The following is a 21,663-nucleotide window of genomic DNA, read 5'->3' as shown; positions in this document are numbered from 1 at the left end:
TCATGCTTAATTTGACTCAAGAATTTATCTTTTTCTGTAGCCGCATTAGAAGGATGGCTGCAGCATTATATGAAGAAATAGACCAAGAATCTTGAACTGGAAGTCTCGGATTCAAGTCCCTATTCAGCCACTTCCTAGGCTTGTGTGTTTGGAAAAGTTTTGAATCTTTCTGCCTCTGTATCATGACTGAATTTGGCTAACCCTAGTGGCTGCCTTCAAGGGTACTAGGCAGCTCAAATGAAGTATCATTATATGAGTGTGTTTTGTAAAACCTTAGTGTGATTTACAGCGTTAGCTGCTTTTTCTATATTTCCCTGTGCTTTTTTCTCCACATGCATATGGTCACTGGTGCTTGCTGCTACTGTTTGTTTTCTCCACACTTTCCCTCCTGTTAGAATGCTGTCACTCTGCTCTCTGCCATATATTCAACTCTTATTCATTGTAGGACGTTGATGTGTGTCCCCCAAAAGATATGTCCAAGCCCTACCCCCTGGTACCTAGAATGCGACCTTCTTTGGAAAGTGAGTCTCTGTAGATGTTAAGTTAGGGCTTGGAGAAGAGATCATCCTGGATTAACCAAGTGGGACTTAAAAATCCAATGATGAGTAGTCTTCTTCCTAACAAAAGGAGACACAGCAGAAGCAGGGGACATGCAGAAGGAGGCCACGTGAAGACAGAGGCAGAGACTTGAGTTAGGCTGACAAGCCAAGGAATATGAGGAGCTCCCATAAACTGGAAGAAGCAAGGGAACGTCTTTTCCTACAGGTGGGAGTCTAGATCTGCTGACACATTGATTTCATGCTTCAGGCCTCTTGGACCACAAGGGAATTCATTTCGGTTGTTTTAAGCGACCAGATTTGTGGCAACTTGTTACAGCAGCCACAGAAAATGAATGTACTCATCTTCTAAGGCTTGGCAAGGTTTTTGCTGCTCTTGGAAGTCTTTGCCACCTTCCCAAGGCTAGAGGAGGTGCCCCTCCTCTGTCTGGCCATGATCTTCCTGGTGCTGTCACTTGCACCTGCTTGAGTAGTTGGCCATTTGTGTGTCCGTCTTCTCCGTGATGCCGAGGGTTCTGTGACAGGGGGGTTGTGTTTTAGTCATGTTTCTCTCCTGGCATACAGCAGGCAGTTCAGTTTGTTGTATGCAAAATGAAGTTTGCTCTCCAACTCTCCTCTGTGTTAAATCCCTCCCCAGCACACTGGCCTAGGCTCTTCATATTGGTTGCGGGAACCAGTGTGTCTGGCTTTTCCTCTCTAGGCCCCTGTCCTCTTTCTGCACAGGCTGCCAGGTTAATACTATTTCTAAAATACTGTACTCAGACACTTAGCTACCCAGAAGCTCTCAGGAACTCCCCACCTCTTGCCTTCATGTCCCCCCACCATCTAGCCCTAGGGTACATTTCCAACTTTATCGGCCATTCCCCTCCTCCATGCAACTTGTGCTCTAGGAAACCTTTGCAGGAGCTATGGATGACAGGGAAGCCCCTCTCTCCATTGCTGTTGCAGAGCCCCAGACCCTTCCCCCTCTTCTTTGGGGACCTCTTGGTCACTGGGGCAGGAAGGCCGTGCTCCTTCTCAGAACTGCAGTTGCATCGGCCATCCGTGGTTCCTTGGACCTCTTTAGCATCTCTGCCATCTATGCAGATCAACTCTTGTCCATCTTTGTACCTCCTGCAAGACCTGAGGGCCTGCAGTGAAGTGAGGTGCCTTGTTCATTGGATATACCGAAGACATTCGTGCATGTGATTTTAATACTGGGAAAGTCAGCAATGTATTCCTGATGTAGTCTTATTTCCCCCAAATTTCCCTTATGTCATTTGTATGGCTTTTCCTTTATTAGATTCTGTGAAAATAGAAGGCATTACCAGAAAACTGTCTGGTTCTACAGGGTTTAAATATAATGACCTCTTTGGGAGAAGTGGGGTGAGGTTATGGACATTGGGGAGGGTATGTGCTATGGTGAGTGCTGTGAAGTGTGTAAACCTGGCGATTCACAGACCTGTACCCCTGGGGATAAAAATATATTATATGTTTATAAAAAATAAAAATAAATAAATTAATTAAAAAATATAATCACCTCTTAGTAACGAATGTATTAGTGGGAAACAGGCCTTAAAATTTTGGTGAGGAATGTAGGAGGAGGTCCTCGTGGAAGAGGACTGGTTTCATACCCTGTGGCTGGGCTGGCCTCCAGCAGGTGGCTGAAGAGCTAAGGACGAGTGCTGGATCTAGAGAGACATGAAAGAAGCTGAGGAGGCCGGGGACACTGGGGTCGGGCAGAGCAGGGTGGCCGAAAAGCCATGCTAAGAAAGACGTCAAGGAAATCCCTGTCTCTGGATCACCTAAAAATTGCCTAAGTTGTCATTTGGACACGAGCATAACATTTGAAATTATTTGTGATCTTAAAGTCATTTTAATGAAGAATCAGGGCACAGGTCAGTCATGAGTTCCCTTTAATTATACATTGGGATCAGAGGTAGGAAAGAACTTTTATCTCAGAATAATCCTCAATTCCAGAGATTTCCATCGCATTCTTTTCCCCTCAGTAAAGGAGGTGATGTTTTTAATAGCATTTTTTTTTCCTCAAATTTACCTGTGCAGATACAGAAAACTTAGTTTTTAAGACTGTCCTTCACTTTCCCTCTATTAAAAGTGCAATGTAGCATGATGGGAAGGATTGGATTCTGCCTCAGCTTCTTACTAGCTTTGTAACCTTGAGCAACTTAATTTCTCTGAGCATCAGTTTCCACGTCTCTGAAATGAAAATGATAAGACCTTGTAAGGTTCTCAAGGGTTGAATATAATCATAGTAATCAGTATTTGGGGGGATCAGTGTGTATGGGGGGGGGACCAAAATGGCATATTGTGCTTAACTTCTTACAGGTAATTGAAAGCTAATCAAATTATAAGAAGCAATGTTGGCTTGAATGAGGGTTGTGTTCTCATTCTGTGTTTCTTAAGGGAAATAATTTTCATTGCTTAATTCTTTGCAGAATAATGGGACCACTGAGCATCAGGTGGAATCTTTCATAAGGAAAAAACTGGAGTCATTGTTAAAAGAATCTCAAATTCGAGACAAAGAAGATCCGGATAGTTTCACAGTGAGGGCTCTACTAAAGGCCACGCATGAAGGCTTAAATGCACACCTGAAACAGGTACCCAGTTCCCTCTTGTACTTGTCCTTCGATAGGAAAAAGGAAAGGACCTCATGCTCTATTTCTGATCATTTGTCGTTGGTGAAATTCTCTAGTTTCTTCCATTTCCCTCCTCCTATTGCTCAAATGAAATGAAAATCTCCCATGGCAAAATGATGTGAGAAATTGTTAAAAGTAGATGGACAGAGGCAGAAGTCCCTCAAATACTGCTTCACTGGGACCTTCAGGACAGTGGTCCCAGGCTCACCTGTCCTGTGCCTGCTCAGCTGAGGGAAAAGGCTCGAGTCCACCACGTGCTGCACCCCCCTTCCCTCCCCAGCCCGTCATCCTCCGTGCTGCTCTGACTGGACCTCCTGAGCGTGTCTTCCATCCATCTACTTCTCCTGGCCGTGGCTGGGTCCTCATCCAGGCCAACGCCAACTATCACCTGGACCTTTCTTGCCCTCCTTCAATCCGATCTCCACTCTGAAATTAGCATGATGTTTTCAAAATGTAAATCTGATCATGTCACTCTACTGCTGAAAATTGTCCAGTAGCTTCGTGTTATGAATGGGATAAATTATAAACTCTTTAACCAGGCTTTCAAGGACCTACAATCGCATTCTTTTCTACCTCTCAGATCTTCTCCTTTCCCTGTCACACTGCTTCCCACGGTTGTCCCACCAACCACAGCTGTCTGTACGTCATAGTCTTCCTCACGTTCTTTTCCTTCTGCCCAGAACACTCCATTCCTACCTCTGCTCTTGCTAATGCCTAATTAGTCTTAAATTCCAGCCTCAGTGTGATGCCCCAGATGAGTCCTGCCTTGACCTGGGATTAGATTAGTTATCCCTTTATATTGTTCATGGTAGCCTGTGACAGCTTCTCTTTTCTGAAGGTTTTTTTCTTTTTTTTTTTTTTTTAACACATATGCAATAATTTGCTAAATATCTGTCTTCTCAACTTGATTATAGATTCCTTGAAGACAAGAACCTTGCCAGTCTTAATAACGTCATTTTTCTGACTTGTTATAGTGCTGGGCCTTAGTACAACTTTCATAAGAGGTTGCTGAATGAACGAATGATTTGGGCTCTAGCTGAGATTTTAACTCTGCTTTCTAGTAGAGGTATCAGAAGTGGGCAAGGACAAAGGAGGGTGGGCTTATTGATGTTATCACTGCAGGGCATCAAGGGCATTTATTCTGGCCTAGAGGAGATCCAGGCAGTCGCTAGCTCTAATAACTGACTTCCCCGGTACTGCCGCCTCTCCTCTGGGACTCAGGGATCCTCAGGCAGAAGAGGGACCACATGGGGTGACCACGCTTGAATCAAAGTGACAACTGAGCATTGGTGGTTACTCTCTAGAGTTTGTGCTGAGCTCTGGTTGGCCAGCTTAGCTCATACACCCACCCCTAACCTAATCACCGTGGCCCTGAGTACATGTCCTGCTGGAATGATAACTTGCCAAGGGTATAGGATAATATTGGATTGTTAATCCCAGAGAATTTACCACTGGAAGTGGTGCCAAGGTCAGCCACTCTGATGCTGCACGTTAGGCAGAATGGAATATTGGGGACGCAACTGAAATGTAGATTACAGTAGTACCGCCCTTACCATTGATCATACAATTGTGAATTTTCTTAAAGATTTCTATAAATAGAAACTGCTTCCTCTTCACTCTCCCCTTCCAGCCACTTAGTTTTAACCACACGAATGTCTGTAAAATTGGTTAGCTCACTCGGTTAGCTCACCTTGATTTCTGCTTCTTATTCTTCATGAACTCTCATTGGCTAACCTGGGCCAGTCACTTCCCCTCATGCTTCTGGAGAAGTCTCTGCTGCATCCTAGATCATTCCACTTGGACAGGCCATGGCAGGTCTTGCAGATTTGGGAGAAACAAATTAAACCCATCCTTCTTTTGCTATTCATGGAAGAAATCCCAGTGCCAATTACCTTCTCAGGTAAGATGGTAAGGGATTTCAAATTTCCAACGTGTGCTGGAACAAAACTCATTCCCCTTTTTTTTATTTTTTACTTTCCATTCAATCTGGGTGACTATGAGAATGCATTAGACTCCTAATGTGGAGACTGTGACTTTAATAAACTGGGCTGTAAAGCGTTGGTTTTTTTTTTTTTTTTTAATTAATTATTTTTATTAACATATAATGTATTATTTGCCCCAGTGGTACAGGTCTGTGATTCATCGGTCTTACATACGTCACAGCAGTCACCATAGCACATACCCTCCCCAGTGTCCATCACCCAGCCACCCTATCCCTACCTCCCCACTGCCAAGCAACCCTCAGTTTGTGAGTCTCTTATGGTTTGTCTCCCTCCCGATCCCATCTTATTTCATTTTTTCCTTCCTTACCCCCCACAACCCCCCACCTGCCTCTCAAATTCCTCATATCAGTGAGATCATATGATAATTGTCTTTCTCCGATTGACTTATATCGCTTAGCATAATACCTCTAGTTCCACCCATATCGTTGCAAATGGCAAGATTTCATTTCTTTGATGGTGGCGTAGTATTCCATTGTATGAGCGCTGAGGTTTTTAAAATGTGGTTTTGGGCTCAGTGGACAAGGACGAGTTACTGTTGAGATGAGTCCATCTGTGTTGGATACACATGTGTATTGAGAGCCAAGCCTGAGGCTGGGCCGTGTGGTTCAGGGCAGTGCATCACCCCAGCTTCCTTCTTGCTGGATTGTCATCTAGCCATGCAACACTGCATTCTCCTTGTGCTCTTTTTCCCCTGGAAGGGATTGGAGTAAAAGAAAAATGAAGTGCTCATCCTTCAGGCTCAAAGAACATAGTAGACACAAGAAAGATGCCTGTCCTTTGGAGTTCTTAAATCTCCTTCTTTTTTTTTTTTTTTTTTTAACATTGCAGTGGCAACTGTCTGGATGGCCATAATTATTCCCTAAGGGGACTTTTCCTGCTCCTGTGCTCTCCCACCCACTCCAATTTCTCATTTATCTCATGACCGTAGTCATATTTCAGAAACAGGCCTCTGATAATGCCATTTTCTTGTTTTTTAAACTGTTCAGAGTCTCCTCAGGGTATGGAGGATAATGTCCACCTTCCAGGATATAGCCCATAGGACCCTTTCCCCAGGCCCTGGCCCCGGCGCGGACTTGTCCACTGATGCGCATGCGTACAAGTCCACACCCACCCTACTTCCTTTGTCTCCTGGCAGGTACCATGTTCTTAGCACTTGGCTTTTGTGTTTGCTCCTCCCTTGGCCACCATGCACTTCCTCCTTCTCATCTCACTTAGAAAAGGTCTACCCATCTTCTGGCTTCAGCTTTTGCTTGTCTCCGTGGAAGTCCTCCTTGATCCTCAGGTCTGGTAGATGGCCTTCCCATGCCATCCTGCCATGCCCTGCACTTTCCCCATCAGAATCTCATTACAGTGTGTTACATTTGTGTCCACCCTTAGGTTACAAGCCCAGGGAGGACAGAGTCTGCATCTCTTTTGCTTACTATTCCCTTGTATACATGCCAAGTTCCTAGCACAGGGTCCGATCTGTGGACTTAATAAAAAATGTGGTACTGGGGCGCCTGGGTGGCTCAGTGGGTTAAGCCTCTGCCTTCAGCTGGTGTCATGATCCCGGGGTCCTGGGATCGAGCCCCGCATCAGGTGCTCTGCTCAGCAGGGACCTGCTTCCCTTCCTCTCTCTCTCTGCCTTCCTCTCTGCCTACTTGTAATCTCTCTCTGTCAAATAAAAAAAAAATGTGGTACTGATGCTCAGGGAGAGGTCACCTTGGAGATAGGTATTTATGGGGATTACCCTTCTACATAAAGGGGTCATGTGAGATGGGAGAAGTTGGGGGAGAGCAAGCCAGAGAGACGATGATTTAGAGCTACACACAACCCCCGTTTTATCACCAACTAGCTTTGTGACTTTGAGCATATTATCTAACTTCACTGTACTTCAATTTTTCTTATTTGTAAAATGGAATTTTAACCCTACTTCTCTTTGAGGGTGCTTATATACTAAATGAGAATATATGTAATGCACTTAACATAATCCTTGGGGTGTAGGAGGTGCCTACAAAATAGCATGACCATACACTTCACCTTGCACAGGACAGCCCTACTTCATACCTATTGTCCCAGTGTAATTGTTGAAAGTGCCTATTTCACTCTTAAAAGAGTTCATTTTGGACAATAAATGACATGGTCCCCTTACTGGTAGGAGGGCTATTCGAAATAGAAAGGAACTCAAGAGGTTAAGTGATCCATTCCTCTCCCATTTCACAGGTAAGAAAACGGGTCAAGAGAAGGCAACTGATGGACAAAGGACATTTAGCTATTTGGCCTCAGAACTGGGTCTTCTAACTTAGAAAGCAATGTTACTTCTATGACCATATCTGGCTATCTTCTTAGCTCTGGGGTTTTTGAACAGTTAACATTCAGCTTCAGTAGATCTTCCAAGGCAGTCAATAGACATTAACCAGTCAAATGAAATTACCTTGTAAACCCCCTCCTACCTCCTGCAGCATTTTCTGAACTGTCTCTTTCCCCAGTCAGTTCTTAATCTTATCCTCTTCCCACCCCCAATTACATCTTTGATTAGTCTCTATGGATAGACATCAGTGCCTCCCTGGCATTTTGATTTTAAGTAGTTTTGCTCACCCACATTTATTCCATTTATGTGCTTATCTCTGCTGCTTCTCTGTTTAGCCAGAAGGCCCAGGAGGATGGGGCATGCTGATCTCTCCTTATACCATGTCCTTAGCCCTGAACCAGCTAATACATATTTTTAGGGATGACCATTGAGGAGGAGTCCAAACCCCTTTGGTGGTGTGGGCTTTCTTTCCCCTAATGAGAGATGGGCTTGAGTGAGGAGATCTCTAGCCTGGAAAACTAACCCACATGAGGAAAATTTCAGAGGCTGCAATGCCTCTTTCAGATGCTCACCACACAAGGAATTAATTTCAACAAACAGATAAGCTCTGCTGTGGTTTACTTAAACAAACAAAAACAGTCTTATTACCTAATAGATGTATTTGGGTTTTATTTTCTTAGTCAACAGAATTGGCTCTTAAAGACTTTGAGCCATTTTTCAAAATCAGAATCTATTTTAATGAAAGGTGATTATCCCCACTCGGCACATTCAGAAGAATACCTCTTGTGCTGCAGAGAGTCTTGTGACCAGGCACTGGAGGGACCTGTACAGCTGGACATTCCTAAGAGGCCCTTGACACCAGTTTGGGAAGTGGTTGGTGGTTACTGGTTGGTGCCCACACTTCTCCAGTCCAATGTCTCCCTCTCTTGAGATAGACCCCACAACTTTTGGGGTAGTGAAATGAATGGGACCTGCTTGTTCTACCTAAGGCAAGGAGGGTTCCTCTGCCATTCCACCAGAACTAAAGCAAAAACAAAAGTGAAAAAGAGAAATAGTCATATTATGTTTTATTTACTCAGCATCCAGATGTGAAGGAAAATGGAAAGAAATCACATGGACGATCCCTCATGACCAACTTTGGAAAACATAAGGTATGAATTAAGAGTGACAAAGGTGCATAGTCCAATGAATTTAAAAAGACTGGAAAGTAGCAGGACAATATCATCATAACCTTGGAATAACAGAAGATTTCTTAAATAGGACTTCAGAAAAGAGAAAGATTGATAAGCTACTTTAAAATTGAAGAACTTCTTAAGAAATTCTTCTTATTATTACTTGATAAGTAGGCTGCATACTTGAAAAGAGTATTTTTCGATACCCATATCCAACAAAGGACTTATATCCTGAATATATGAAGACTTCTTATAATCAATACAAAAATACCATAATTTTTTAAAAAAATTATTAATTTTAGAGAGAGAGAGAGCATGCATAAGTGGGACGAGGGGTGGAGGGAGAGAATCTTGAAACAGACACCCAGTCCCACGACCCATGAGATCATGACCCAAGCCAAAACCAAGAGTCAGATGCTTACCTGACTGAGCCACCGAGGAGCCCCCATAGTCTTCTTCAAATGGGCAAAAGACTTAAGTAGCCTCTCACAAAACAAGATTTCCAAATGGCTAGTGTGGAAAAGGTACTGAGCCTTATCAATCCCCCAAGAAATGCAAATTAAATGATGATGAGATTTCACATATACCCATCTATATACCCGTCACAAGAGCAGACATAAAACGATTGACAGCACCAAGGGTTAGTGAGGATGCTGAGTAACTTGAACTTTATTCACTTCTAATGGAAGTATGCATTTGTGCAATTATTTCACAGTATCTATTAAAGCTGTATTATGCACCATGTCTTATCAGTTCTATTATTGTGTTTCAGCCTCATGATGTACACCTAATATTTACAGTGGCATTAGTTGTAATAGTACAAATAGGAAACTGTTCAAACATCTGTCAACAATAGAACAAATGAAAATTGTGGTGTATTCACATAAGAGAATATTTTTCAGCAAGGAAAATGACAAAACAACAACTGCATACAGTAATATCTTTATAAACATGACATTGAGCAAAAGAAGCCAGACCCAAGATAGTACATACAGTTTGGTACGATTTAGATGAAGTTTAAAAATAGGCAAAAAAGATCTAAGAGGTGTAAGTCAGGATAGTAGTTATCTTTGGAGAGGAGGTAAGGAAGCTTTCTGAATGGAAGATCAGAAAGCTTTTGGGCACCTAATACTTCATTTCCTCGTTTGGGTGGTATCATTTTGTGACTTTGGAAATCATTGTGCTTAAGATTGTTGTATTTTTCTGAATGTATGCTATGCTTAAATAAAAAGGTAAAATTATGTTATACCTTTTCAATAAAAAGGTATAACAAAGTACATAAGAAATCAATTATTGGGTGGTAAACTTTATGCATGAAGCTTCTGTAAGGCCATTTCTTGTACTTTAAGGAATGTTGTAGCTGGGAGTTTCCTGCTCCATCAATAGGATAATTTATTAAAAGGTTGGGCAAAGTAGTCATTATACTAAAAAACTGAAAACAACCAAAATGTTCACCCATAAAGACTTCTTCAGTCCACAATTCATTCGCATAATGTACAATTAGGCAGCCATTGAAAGATGAAGAAATACTTTAGCTACAATAGAATTAAAATTTATTAGAACTCAAGTCATAAGAATGAATGTCCACAAGACTGTTGATGGGTTATTTTAATAAATATGAAGAGTATTTATTTTGAAAGTCAATATTCTGCAGCTTACAGAATGACTTTACAACCATGATCTCATTTAATCATCACAACAATAATCCTTTATAAAATAGTTGTCATTGTCCTTTCCTTTTAAAAAACACAATAGGAAGCTAGAGAGGTTGGCCAACTTGCCCACTTGGTGGGAGGCCAGGCTGGAACATGAGATCATCAGATGCTAGTGTTTGCACACCATGCACTCTGAGGTTCTCAAAACATCAGTAACACCAGAGAAGGTTCTAGACTTTATTGGCACCTTACTGTCAGTGCAGCAGACTTGAGTGTGTTTATGCCAGCAGTTTGGTTTGGTGTTTTACTTGTTAAAGAGAAAATCTGGAGGGTGATGTGGTCCCATGGTTAACACGAGGGTGGTCTCCCTTTTTCTTTCTAAGCCACAGCCCTCAGAGGTCCAGGGTGCTCTCTAAAGATCTTACCTTTGTTTGTGGAAGCTGTTTTTTTGGTGGCAGGTTTTTCTGCAATTACAGGATCCCTTCCCGTTATTTGTTTTTTCTGTTATGTATTGCCAAACAGTGGGGTTATCTCTAATGTGCTGGGATAAAACTGCATCATTCCAAAATGTCCTTATTTCTGACAGCCTTTAGTCCTGCAGCCTTTCAGCCTGAACCCTGTGGGTAATAATTTTTATTCTGTTGGTAGAAATTAAAATGGGTCAAAATCTCAAAAGTGCAGTTTGACTTAGACAGTTATTTGAGCACACGCTAATCAAAAGCAAGAAAAAGTTATTCATAAAAAAATTACTACTTGTCTTTTTTGTCAAATCTATCTTTTATAAGTCAGCAGGAATAGTGAATTTCCTAAGTAAAAGAACATTTTATCCCCTTACAGTCATTTGAATAGATATTATAACTATGACCCTTCTGCTCTTGGAGACCTTCAATGAATGACTAATCATCTTTCTAAAACCTACATCTTCTGTAGCTTAGAAGTCCATTTTAAGCAAGAAACCCTTAGGTTTGCCTTAATATTAAGTATAATTATGATCGTAGACATGCTTTTTATTAATGGTAAGTCAAGCTGCAATATTCAACTAATTTGTTTTCTTCCAAGTAATTGTCCTTTTTGCGTATATTATAACGCCCAGTCCATTCTCTAGATGTTGCAGGTGTGCCTGATGCAGTGAGTTTGTTGTTCAGTTTACTGTGATTTTCCAGCAGAAAACCACAAAATCACGGTCTAAGTCGTATAGTACTGATGACGAGGAGGACACACAGCAGAATCCTGGCAAGGAGACCAGCCAGCTGTACAGGTGAGAATATACCTCCGTGTTTCCTACTTAGACTCCCGGGGTCTCTGCAGTCCCATCAGCTTCGCTGTTTTATTGTATGTGTCTAGAGAAGTGGATCACAAGGTCAAGTGCTCAGTGCAGCAGGACGTGGGAAGATGAATTGGGTGTGAGATAATAACACAAGGAGGGGACCTACACTGTGCCTGGCCCACAGGGAGCTCTTGCTAAGCGCTGGCTGCAGCAGTGGTCAGGGAAGAGGTCTCTTCGGAGAAGAGAGAGGGGCCACAGGAGCTAGTCTGGGGGGCTCTCCTAGGAGACTGAAGGGGCTGATGGATGATGAGCACATGTGCAAAGCTAGATATCCGAAGTAGCCAGACTTGAAGCTCTTGTTCCTGTGCCACTGACATGGGATGAGTTAGGCTTCTCATATGTTTCTAGTTCTTAGGGTCATTGTGAGGATTAAAGGAATTAAATTATTTAGCCTGATAAGTCCTGTTCCAATTAACTAAGCACTCAAAAATATTAGCTGCTGTTTTCTTTATTATTGCCAATAGAATCTGAGATGAATATAATGATTTTCTGGCAGCTCATGTACACGGTAAAGTCACAGGGGAATGTAAATTATATCATAGATAAGTGCACACGTGCACACACACACACACACACACACACACCCGTGTGCCTTTATTGAAAGACTGAAGTTAAATGAAATTAGAAGCATAGAGAAGTCTTGTAGGAATGGACATCTAGTGCTCAATTAAATTTTATATTTAGCTTCACTTCAACAGAATATCCATACATAAAATGGTAACTAGTAAGGGCAGAGAGGATGTATGAGGTTCCTGCCCTTAGGATACAGAAAATTGAATCCGTAGTTACAGTAAAGGATGTAAGAGAAATGGGATCACCTCCCAGGAGACCTCTGCTGTGAATGTTCTCGAATAGAAGTCCAGGTTCTCCTCCTGCCAAAGTTGAGGAGCTGTCTGATGACCTCCGCTTCTGTTACTTGCTGGCTGGGGAACAGTGGCAGTCAAACCCTTCACGACAGAACTCACAAATACACGAGAAGACACTGGTTCTCAGCTGAGCAGTGAATAAAACCACATGAACAGGGTATTTTGGTGGAAAGAGAGCTGACCTAGGACTCACGCTTGGATTCTAATCCTGGCTCTACTAGGGGCAGGTAAGGAAGGTGGAGACCAAACCTCTTCCAGCTCTAAGTGACATGAGTCCTGGCTGTGTATGTCACAGGTTGGGTCGCCGCAGGAAAACCATGAAGCTCTGCCGAGAGCTCTCTGACTTGGTGGTGTATACAAACTCTGTGGCGGCCCAGGACATCGTGGACGATGGTAAGGAGAGAGCTTTTCTTCTTGGGGAAACATTCTCGACTTTTCTTTGTCAACCGTTTACTAACTAACTGTTTGTTAATCGGATCATCAGCATGCATTTCTGGAACTGGTAGCATCCAACGTGTCAGGAAACTGGCTGCCAGTGTAAGTCTTTGCTCACGGTGGGGGCCATGTTAATTACTGTGGTAGCCTGACTGGCTGGACAGAGGAAGACTTCATAATTCTATAAAGATAAATGCATTATAGTAGCATCTTGCCCAAGGCGTGAACTGTGGAGACCTGACGTCGTGGTCTGGTGACCAGGTCACAGATGGACGTTCCTAGTGCGAATGACCAGAAGAAAGAAGAAAACTGAAGTAGCACCTCAAAAATCCCATATTTTGTCATTGGAAATTTTGACTTTGATGAAGATAATTTAACCCACAGATTGAAGTTTGAACAGAGCAGGAATTTCAGAAGCACCGATTCTTTCACTGATTTTCACCTGTCTTCCGCGTCATGTTGCGTTGAGAAATCCTAGCCACAGGTGTTCTTACCCCGGACTTCCCTGCTAGCTGCCCTTCTTCCCTTTACCCTCTTCCCTTCTCATTTCTGTTTTGTTCAGTTACTGAATGCTTATAGAAATAAACTCCAGTCATGTGGCTTTTCGACCTAATTCTAATTTTAGTGGAAGTGAAATCTAAATTAAAAATCTTTCATTTTCTCAACTTTTCCCAATCTTAGTGAAGGAAAAAGGACATTGTGCCGAGTCTTAAGTCTGTCACAAACCTCCAGGATTCTCCTCAGAGATCTCTCTTCTTTGTTTTTCTCATTCCACAAGCGTATTGTTTTCTGTCTTAACTTTGGTGTTGATTCCTTCTTCAAATGAGACAATTAAAAAAAATTAAATTAATTTCACATGAGAAACTGTCCTTGTAATAACTGCCCATAGCTAGAAAATAAACTCAGTGAGTGGTTTAATGGAGTGAAAGGTATATCTGGTTTAAAGGAATATAATTCTTTAAGAAGATGTATTTATTTGAGAGAGAGGGAAAAAATGAGAACACGAGCCAGGGCGAGAGGCAGAGGGAGAGGGAGAGGGAGAGAGAGAGAAGTGCAAGCAGACTCTCCACTGAGCAGGGAGCCCGACATAGGGCTCCATCCCAGGACCCTGAGATCATGACCCGAGCCAGAACCAAGAGTTGGATGCTTAACCAGCTGAGCCACTCAGGTGCCCCAAGGAATATAATTTTTACCAAATACCTTCAGAAACAATAATTCTGTTAGCTTAATGGAAAATAATATTGAGTACTCTTTGCTCTTGAACTTGAGTTTTTGTTGTGTGTGCGTGTGTAGCCACAAAATGATCAATAAATAACGAATGCATGTCTTACCCCAAAGCAAAGCAACTCAGATCTATTCATATGCTAGCTGATAACATGCCTAATTAGCAGGGTCATCTTACTGATAGTGTGGTGTACATATTTATGTGGTGAGACAGAGAAAACAGTGGCACTGATTATAGTGTTACTGCACTTGACTGGGACTTGTCAAAACGACTGGATTTTCTCCCATCATGTTTAAAACATTACTCATCAAAATCTGCAAGTAAGATTATTCAAACGTAAATTATGTTAATAAGTATGTCAATAAAATATATGTGATAAGGAAACAGTGTATATGAGGGAAATCGTGTGATTAAAAACCGTAATTTCTTTGCGTCCGTTTTGTATTTATGATCACTCCAAGTTGCATCCCCAGAGTATAACTGTCGGTCATTTGGCCGGTGTTTAAAGTCTAAGGTTATGCAGTCCTGAGGGCAACTGGGGCCCTGAGTGGGGCCCATATGGGCTCTAATTAACATGCACGGGGTGGATACAATTCAGGCCCATTGATCCAGCAAGACTATGGAGTTCAACTCCTTGACTTCGGGATCCGTGTCCCTCCGTCTGGGTTCAGACACACTCGGCTCATCAGAGTAAACACTGGAATGATGAGGCTCTGGGCAAGTGTCGGTCTTTATTTGGGCCGGCTTCTTCTCCAGATGACATATGAGTGGTCGTTTTGGGGGTGGGATGAGGATCTTCAGTGAAGGAGTAGGAGTAATGGGGACATGATAGACATGGGATTGGAGAAAAGGGGGATATTGAAGGCTTAGGGGTTACCTACATCATGACCCACAGATTTGGTGCTTCCTTGGCCCCGGATTGACACGACCAGAGGATAGTCCAGCAGAAACTATAATATAGGCTTCCTGTGCTTCTACCTCCCTTTATTTTTTCCATGGTTTATTTGGATAGTGAAAGATTGTTCTTGTTTCTGAGATTTTGTCTTTTTATAATACTCTTTAAAGTCTTTCTCCATTTTTATTCCTCTTGCCCAAATAGCTTTTGACTGGTTTCACAGTTCTAAACAAATTAACATTAAAACTACATTTTTCTCTTTTGGAATTGGTCTTTTATTTTCTTGGACCCTGAATGCTATCAGTTAATATGTACTTCACGTGTGCTTTTTAGATGAATGTCTTCAATGAATGCCTCCTTGTCATCAGGAATAAGTTACATAGTAATAAGTTACATAGTTTTATTTATCCATGACTGGCTATATCTTTGCCAAAGATATTCTGTTGGAGTCATGTCCCTAAAAATTAGTTTTCCTGCCAGTCCTCTTCCTGTTAGCCAGACAGACATGAACTAGTGAGATGACTGAATTCCTGGGGGAGCATCGGACTCAGAAATATGCAGTTACCCTTGCAAGATGAGCAGCTCAGATTTGACCCCAAATAGTTAAAGAGTCTCAGGAATGGGATTTTCTGGCTCTTTTTTGGCCCGAAGCTACTCCTACTCTGGTTGAATTCACTCTTTGGCTCTGCATTTTATTATGGACATAATCTGATGTCTTAGAAAGTCTTTTGTGAGTGGTGGTTTCTCGACAGACATTCTCACATTTCTTTTCTCATTATTAAAAACTGCCAGGAACCACAGGAAACGTGTTGTCATTCAGTGAAACAAGAGCACATCAGGTGGTTCAGCAGAAGTCGGAGCAGTTCATGATTTATAACCAAAAGCAGCTCACAAGGATTTACCCCTCCGCCTACCGCATTGATTCCAGTAACTTCAACCCTCTGCCCTACTGGAACGCGGGTTGCCAGCTAGGTGTGTATGCCTCGGGAAGGAGCGGTTCTCTGTATGTCCTGATTCCATGCTGCTGTCTTGCCTAACCTCTCAAACTTTGAACTTGCACAGTGGCACTGAACTACCAGTCTGAAGGGCGAATGATGCAATTAAATCGAGCCAAGTTCAAGACAAATGGCAATTGTGGCTATGTCCTCAAACCCCAGCAAATGTGCAAAGGTGTGTGTTCACTTCATAGTCATCTCTCCAACTGCAGCCACCTTACTGGAGGAGCTCTCTGGAAAATGTGATATGTCAGTGTTTTGCAACATGAATTTTTTTTTAAAGATTTTGTCTATTCATTAGAGAGTGGGAGATCACAAGTAGGCAGAGAGGCAGGCAGAGAGAGAGGGGCAAGCAGGTTCCCCACTGAGCAGAGACCCAGATGTGGGGCTCGATCCCAGGACCCTGAGATCATGGCCTGAGCCGAAGGCAGAGGCCCAACCCACGGAGCCACTCAAGTGCCCCTGCAACATGATTTTTTTTTTTTTTAAAGATTATTTATTTATTTACTTGACACAGAGAGAAATCGCAAGCAAGCAGAGAGGCAGGCAGAGAGAGAGGGGAGGAAGCAGGCTCCCTGCGGAGCAGAGAGCCGGATGTGGGGCTAGATCCCAGGACCCTGGGACCATGACCCGAGCCGAAGGCAGAGGCTTTAACCCACTGAGCCACCCAGGTGCCCCTGCAACATGATTTTTAAAAAAGAGATGGTTGAAGGCGTTGCATGCAAATTAGAATTCTGGTCACAACTATTTAACATTTGGGTAGCATGATGTTTAGAATGTTCTCTTGGGGAGGTTACGTACATGAAGAGGGTCATAAATAGCAATGAATTGTCATCTGAGATCCAGTGCCTCCCAGCGTGATACTCACTGGGCATTACCTATAAGTTGTGCTGCCATGTAAGGTCTGAGCCCAATCTTTGAGTGAGTCTGAAACCCGCTAGCAAAATTAAAATACCACCTGAGACTATTTTATCAAGCCCTTTTAGTCAGCGTAGTCTAATTATAAAGCAGTGCTAACAATAGGGAAAAGAAAAACACTTGTTTTTGGTTCTGCTCATTAAAATTCTTTAAAAATTTTCCAAATTGGATTTTTAGCAATTCAGGTAAAGAAGTGTTAACAGATGTGCCTTCAGGATTTTATGCTTTGCCTGTTTTCTTGCTCTGCTGTTTGCTTTGTTTTGGGTCTTTCTGTTTGTTATATTCACTTTATATACCTATGATAGTCTAAGTTAGAAAATTATTTGAATCTGACATCTACACTGTTGGCATTCTAAGAAAATGCCTCTCTTCTCCCTCTCCATGATTGATAATTGCACCACAGACACTTTAAATTGGCCTGTTCCTTTGCCTTTGGGAGCATGGATTTTAACAAAACCACAGATATAGAAATGCAGGCCAGCATTGCCTTCAGGTAGAAGCCACACTGATAGTTATGTGATCATGTCTTTGCTCCAGGAAATACTGTAGTTGTTCAGCATTTGTTTGTTCTGCGTGCTCGAAGGGCGTGTGTGTTCCCGTGTTACCAGCCTCAGATTTTAACCTCCGCTTTACTTGCCTTAGGTACTTTCAACCCTTTCTCTGGTGACCCACTTCCTGCCAACCCCAAAAAGCAGCTCATCCTGAAAGTAATCAGTGGACAGCAACTCCCCAAACCTCCAGACTCCATGTTTGGAGACCGAGGCGAGGTAAGCCATGTGTATGACCAAGTGGTTAATTACATGGTTATTTTATTGTGATTACATTTCATCTGAAATACCTTCAGAGTTCTTGCTCTTTCTCTCTCTCTCTCTCTCTCTCTATGTGTTTGTAAATGAGCAGTGACCTCAGCTCATCGGGTATCAGCTGACTTATTGGCAAGCATTGACAGTCCCTTCCGGAATGCATACAACATCTAGGTTGGAGGCATGCCATGTTCTTCCTCTCAGGAGTGGTTTATCACCTCAGGCCCCTTGCCACTCCACCTTGTTAAACCAGCATTTTTGGATCTTGAATGTTGAGTGGGGACACAGCTCAGCCCTGCTGTTGGGTTACCATAAGCTCTTTGTTGCAAATCTCATCTGACCTGTGATGCTATGTGACCATCCTCTTTACCTTGTCAGGCTTCGATCCTGTTCTCCACAGGGGCTATTTCCAGCCTTCTCTCTCCTCAAACGGGTGTTCCCATCACTTTCCTTTTCATCTTTCACAGATGGTACCATGTCCTACTCCTCAGAAAGTAGGAGCTTCATATGGGATCGTTTGTTCCATTGCTGTTGCCTCTAGCCTAATCCAAACTTCCCTTGTCTCTCGTCAGTTCTGCTGAGGTAGCCCCATAGCTGACTGGTCTCCCTCCTTCCATTCTGTCCTCCTTTTAGCAGCAAGAGTAGCTGTTTGGACAGTATCAGAAAATGTATCCTTATCCATTATTTCCTTTTTGCTTTTCTTCACTGTCTGCAAAAATGAAGACCCTTGCTATTTTTTCCTCTCAAACTTTTTAGTTTGAAAATTTTTGAACCTCAGAAAACTTATGAGGTTAGTAAAATTAATGCCACATCTCCAGCATCTAGCTTCACTAATAAAATTACTAAATTTTGTTATATTTGCTTTCTCTCCCTTTCATGTGTAGATGTATATATGTCTGTGTATATATGTATGTATATGTGTGTATGTGTATACACACATGTATACACAGAGATGAAGCAAATGTAACAAAGTTCAAAAATTATACACACATATACGTATATATGCATTTCTTCATAGAGTCATTTGAGAATAAGTTATTGATATCTTGACCCCTAAATACCTGTGTACTCTAGCATTTATCTCCTAAGAATAAGAATGTTCACCTCTAGAACCACAATACAATCATGACATTTAATATTGGTATAATAATATTATCTAATGTAAAATCTGTATTCCTTTTTCTCCAGTTGTCCCCAAATTATCCTTATATCTTCTTTTTTCTTTTCTTTTTTTCTTTATGTATTCAGGATCCAATGAAGGATCACACATTGCTTTTAGTCGTCATTTCTCTTTGGTCCTTTAAAAATCTAGAACAGTTCTCTAGCTTTCTTATTTTGTTCTCATGATATTGACATTTTATAAAATGTCCAAGCCAGTTATTTTCAAAATGTCCTTCCATTTGAATTTACCTGGTTGCTTCTTCATGATTGGAATAAAAAGAAATATACTCGCCACCATCCAATTCCATTCTTCCAGGATGTCATGGAGATTACAGTCTGAGGAAGCAGACACTGGGGTCCCAGGTCTGCAGATGAGAAGACAGAAGTATAGGTACATAATTTGCTTGGAGCAACACAGGAGGCACATTTTGAAGCAAGAAGTTACTCTCCAGGCCTGTGGTCTTCTTGAATTCCTCAGGGACAGAAGTCATCCTCATTAGCAGCCCTCCAAAATCTGAGATACCCAATGGTCCAGTTTTTACCACAAGGTTCTACTGAAAGGACGAATTTCTAGCATCAAATGATTAATTGAGAATGAGTAGACTTCATGGTTTATTTAGTAAGCAAAAAATATGTGTATCCACCCAATGTTCTCAACATGTTTTTCTAGTGTGCTTCGAGCTCTTATTCCCTGAAACTCCGTTTTTTCTCCTTCCTTTCCAAGCTCCTAAAATGTTTTCTCAGACTAAATAACTCTCTCTCCTTCATACTTTTAGATCAGCTCTTTCTGGATTCTTAAGGTTTCAGTCTTTCATTGCTCTTTATTCAGAACTTGCATGGTGAAAGAGAGTTTACAAATGACCAACAAAGCAGGGTCCCTCCTTCTGGAGGGGAGGGGATGGTGGGGGGAGGTGGGAAGGAAGACTAAGCATTCATTTTTTTCTATTGATTCCTTTTTAATCTTAATATTTTTGGTACTTTTAGAGTTACATTATAGTATACAGCTGATTTAAATACAGTAAAGTGCACAAATCAGATGTGCATAGCTTGATTAATTATTATGCAACACAGATCAATGCAGAACATCTGAGAACCCCCTCAGAAGTCTTCCATTCACCCTTCCAGTAAATATCTACTCTCAACACCCCCAATCAAACACCAACCCCTATCACAACACATTAATGATGTTTGTGTTCAAATTTTATATAAATAGACTCTTATAGTATATACTCTTTTTTTTTTTTTTAAACTAATCTCTATACCCAACATGGGACTTGAACTCATGTCCCCGAGATCAAGAGTTGCATGTTTTTCCAGCTGAGCCAGGCAGGCACTCCCAGTATATACCCGTTTAGGTCTGAATTGCTGAACATGATGTCTGTGTTGCAGAATTTTTTCTTTTTCATTACCGTATGGCAGTCATTAAATGAATAATCCACAGTTCATCCATCCTACTCATGATAGACAATTAGGTTGTTTCTAGTATGTGGCTATTATGAATACATATTACATATTATGAATACAGCTGCTCTGAGCATGGACAAGAGCTCTCATTTCTGTTAGACATATACCTTGAACTGGAGTTGTAGGTTCATTGGATAAAAATTTGTGTAGCATCAGTAAATACTGGCAAACTAAAATTTAATCTTTTTTTCTGTTTCATATACTGAAATCTGTTTTATAGTTTCTCTTTCTCAGTAAGCACCTAATAAAATGGGTTACTATTGAAACATGGACATTTTGGCCAATATTCTCAAATTAGTTAACATACATATAGAAATGTATCAGTTGCAATAATACTCTCTCTTTATTTACATAGATCATTGATCCTTTTGTTGAAGTTGAAATTATTGGATTGCCGGTAGACTGTTGTAAAGATCAAACTCGTGTAGTAGACGACAATGGTAAGATGATAATCTGTTGACTTTTAATCAAGAAGCTCTAGAAATAAAATTTGCACTGAAAAAGTAAAATTTGGCTATGTAGAAGAGAAACAACCTTAAAATTCATAACTGCCATCTGAGTTTATGTTAGATGCATAGTATGTTTTGGTGGATTTGTGATCTAGGTTCTTAAATTCTTTCTTTTGAAGCAATTGTTTTCTAATGAAAAGAATGGATAGTATTTTAAAGGACTGGGTTAAAACTTAGGAAAATGCCTCTATTACATTTTTATATCATATTTTCATGATGTAAGTTACTTCAGAGCTCTCACTCATGATACCTATATGTCTTGATGTTTTTTTATTTTTTTCTGGAGCATGTAATAAAACTCTAAAAGCAAGTCCAGCATGCTTGGTCCAGTTTACTTCTCAATATGTCCATATGGTGGGTGGACACCATTCTTGTATTCCGGCCATGATGTAAAAAAAGCTTTCTTAACCTAAGCCTCATGTCTTTTTCTTGGTAATCTTCTTACATAGTGTTTGTTCATACATTTGACAAACATTACAGAATACCTATTTTTCTCAACCTTTAGTCATTAATACTCTAAACCACAATCCTCAAAACATTTAAGAAATTGGAGGTTTATAGTGAGAGCTTAACAGGAGCTTTTCTTTTCTTTTTTTTTTTAATTTAAATTCCATTAGCCAACATTTTTGTACATCACTAGTTTCAGACTTTTTTTTTAAAGATTATTTTAGAGAGAGAGCGAGCACGAGCATGAGCAGGGCGGGGGCGGGGAGGGGCAGATGGGGAGGGAGAGAGACTCCCAAGCAGACTCC

General features: G+C 41.4%; 1 protein-coding gene across 3 annotated transcripts in view; it reads left to right on the top strand.

The window, feature by feature from the left end:
- Positions 1 to 21,663, top strand: part of PLCH1 (phospholipase C eta 1) — a 216,351-nt gene that overhangs the window by 184,680 nt on the left and 10,008 nt on the right. For all 3 annotated transcript variants that reach the window (XM_047728543.1, XM_047728551.1, XM_047728558.1), the window contains 8 exons: positions 2,993 to 3,154; positions 8,566 to 8,637; positions 11,477 to 11,571; positions 12,802 to 12,899; positions 15,854 to 16,033; positions 16,124 to 16,231; positions 17,617 to 17,741; positions 20,758 to 20,842. In XM_047728543.1, the coding sequence (XP_047584499.1) occupies positions 2,993 to 3,154; positions 8,566 to 8,637; positions 11,477 to 11,571; positions 12,802 to 12,899; positions 15,854 to 16,033; positions 16,124 to 16,231; positions 17,617 to 17,741; positions 20,758 to 20,842 (925 nt within the window). The remainder of the gene's footprint in view (positions 1 to 2,992; positions 3,155 to 8,565; positions 8,638 to 11,476; positions 11,572 to 12,801; positions 12,900 to 15,853; positions 16,034 to 16,123; positions 16,232 to 17,616; positions 17,742 to 20,757; positions 20,843 to 21,663) is intronic.

The sequence above is a fragment of the Lutra lutra genome, chromosome 1 (genome assembly GCF_902655055.1).
Source record: "Lutra lutra chromosome 1, mLutLut1.2, whole genome shotgun sequence".
In the NCBI taxonomy this organism is placed as follows: Eukaryota; Metazoa; Chordata; class Mammalia; order Carnivora; family Mustelidae; genus Lutra; species Lutra lutra.
Note: the sequence above shows the minus strand (reverse complement) of the source record. Positions and strands in the feature narration are given on the sequence as shown.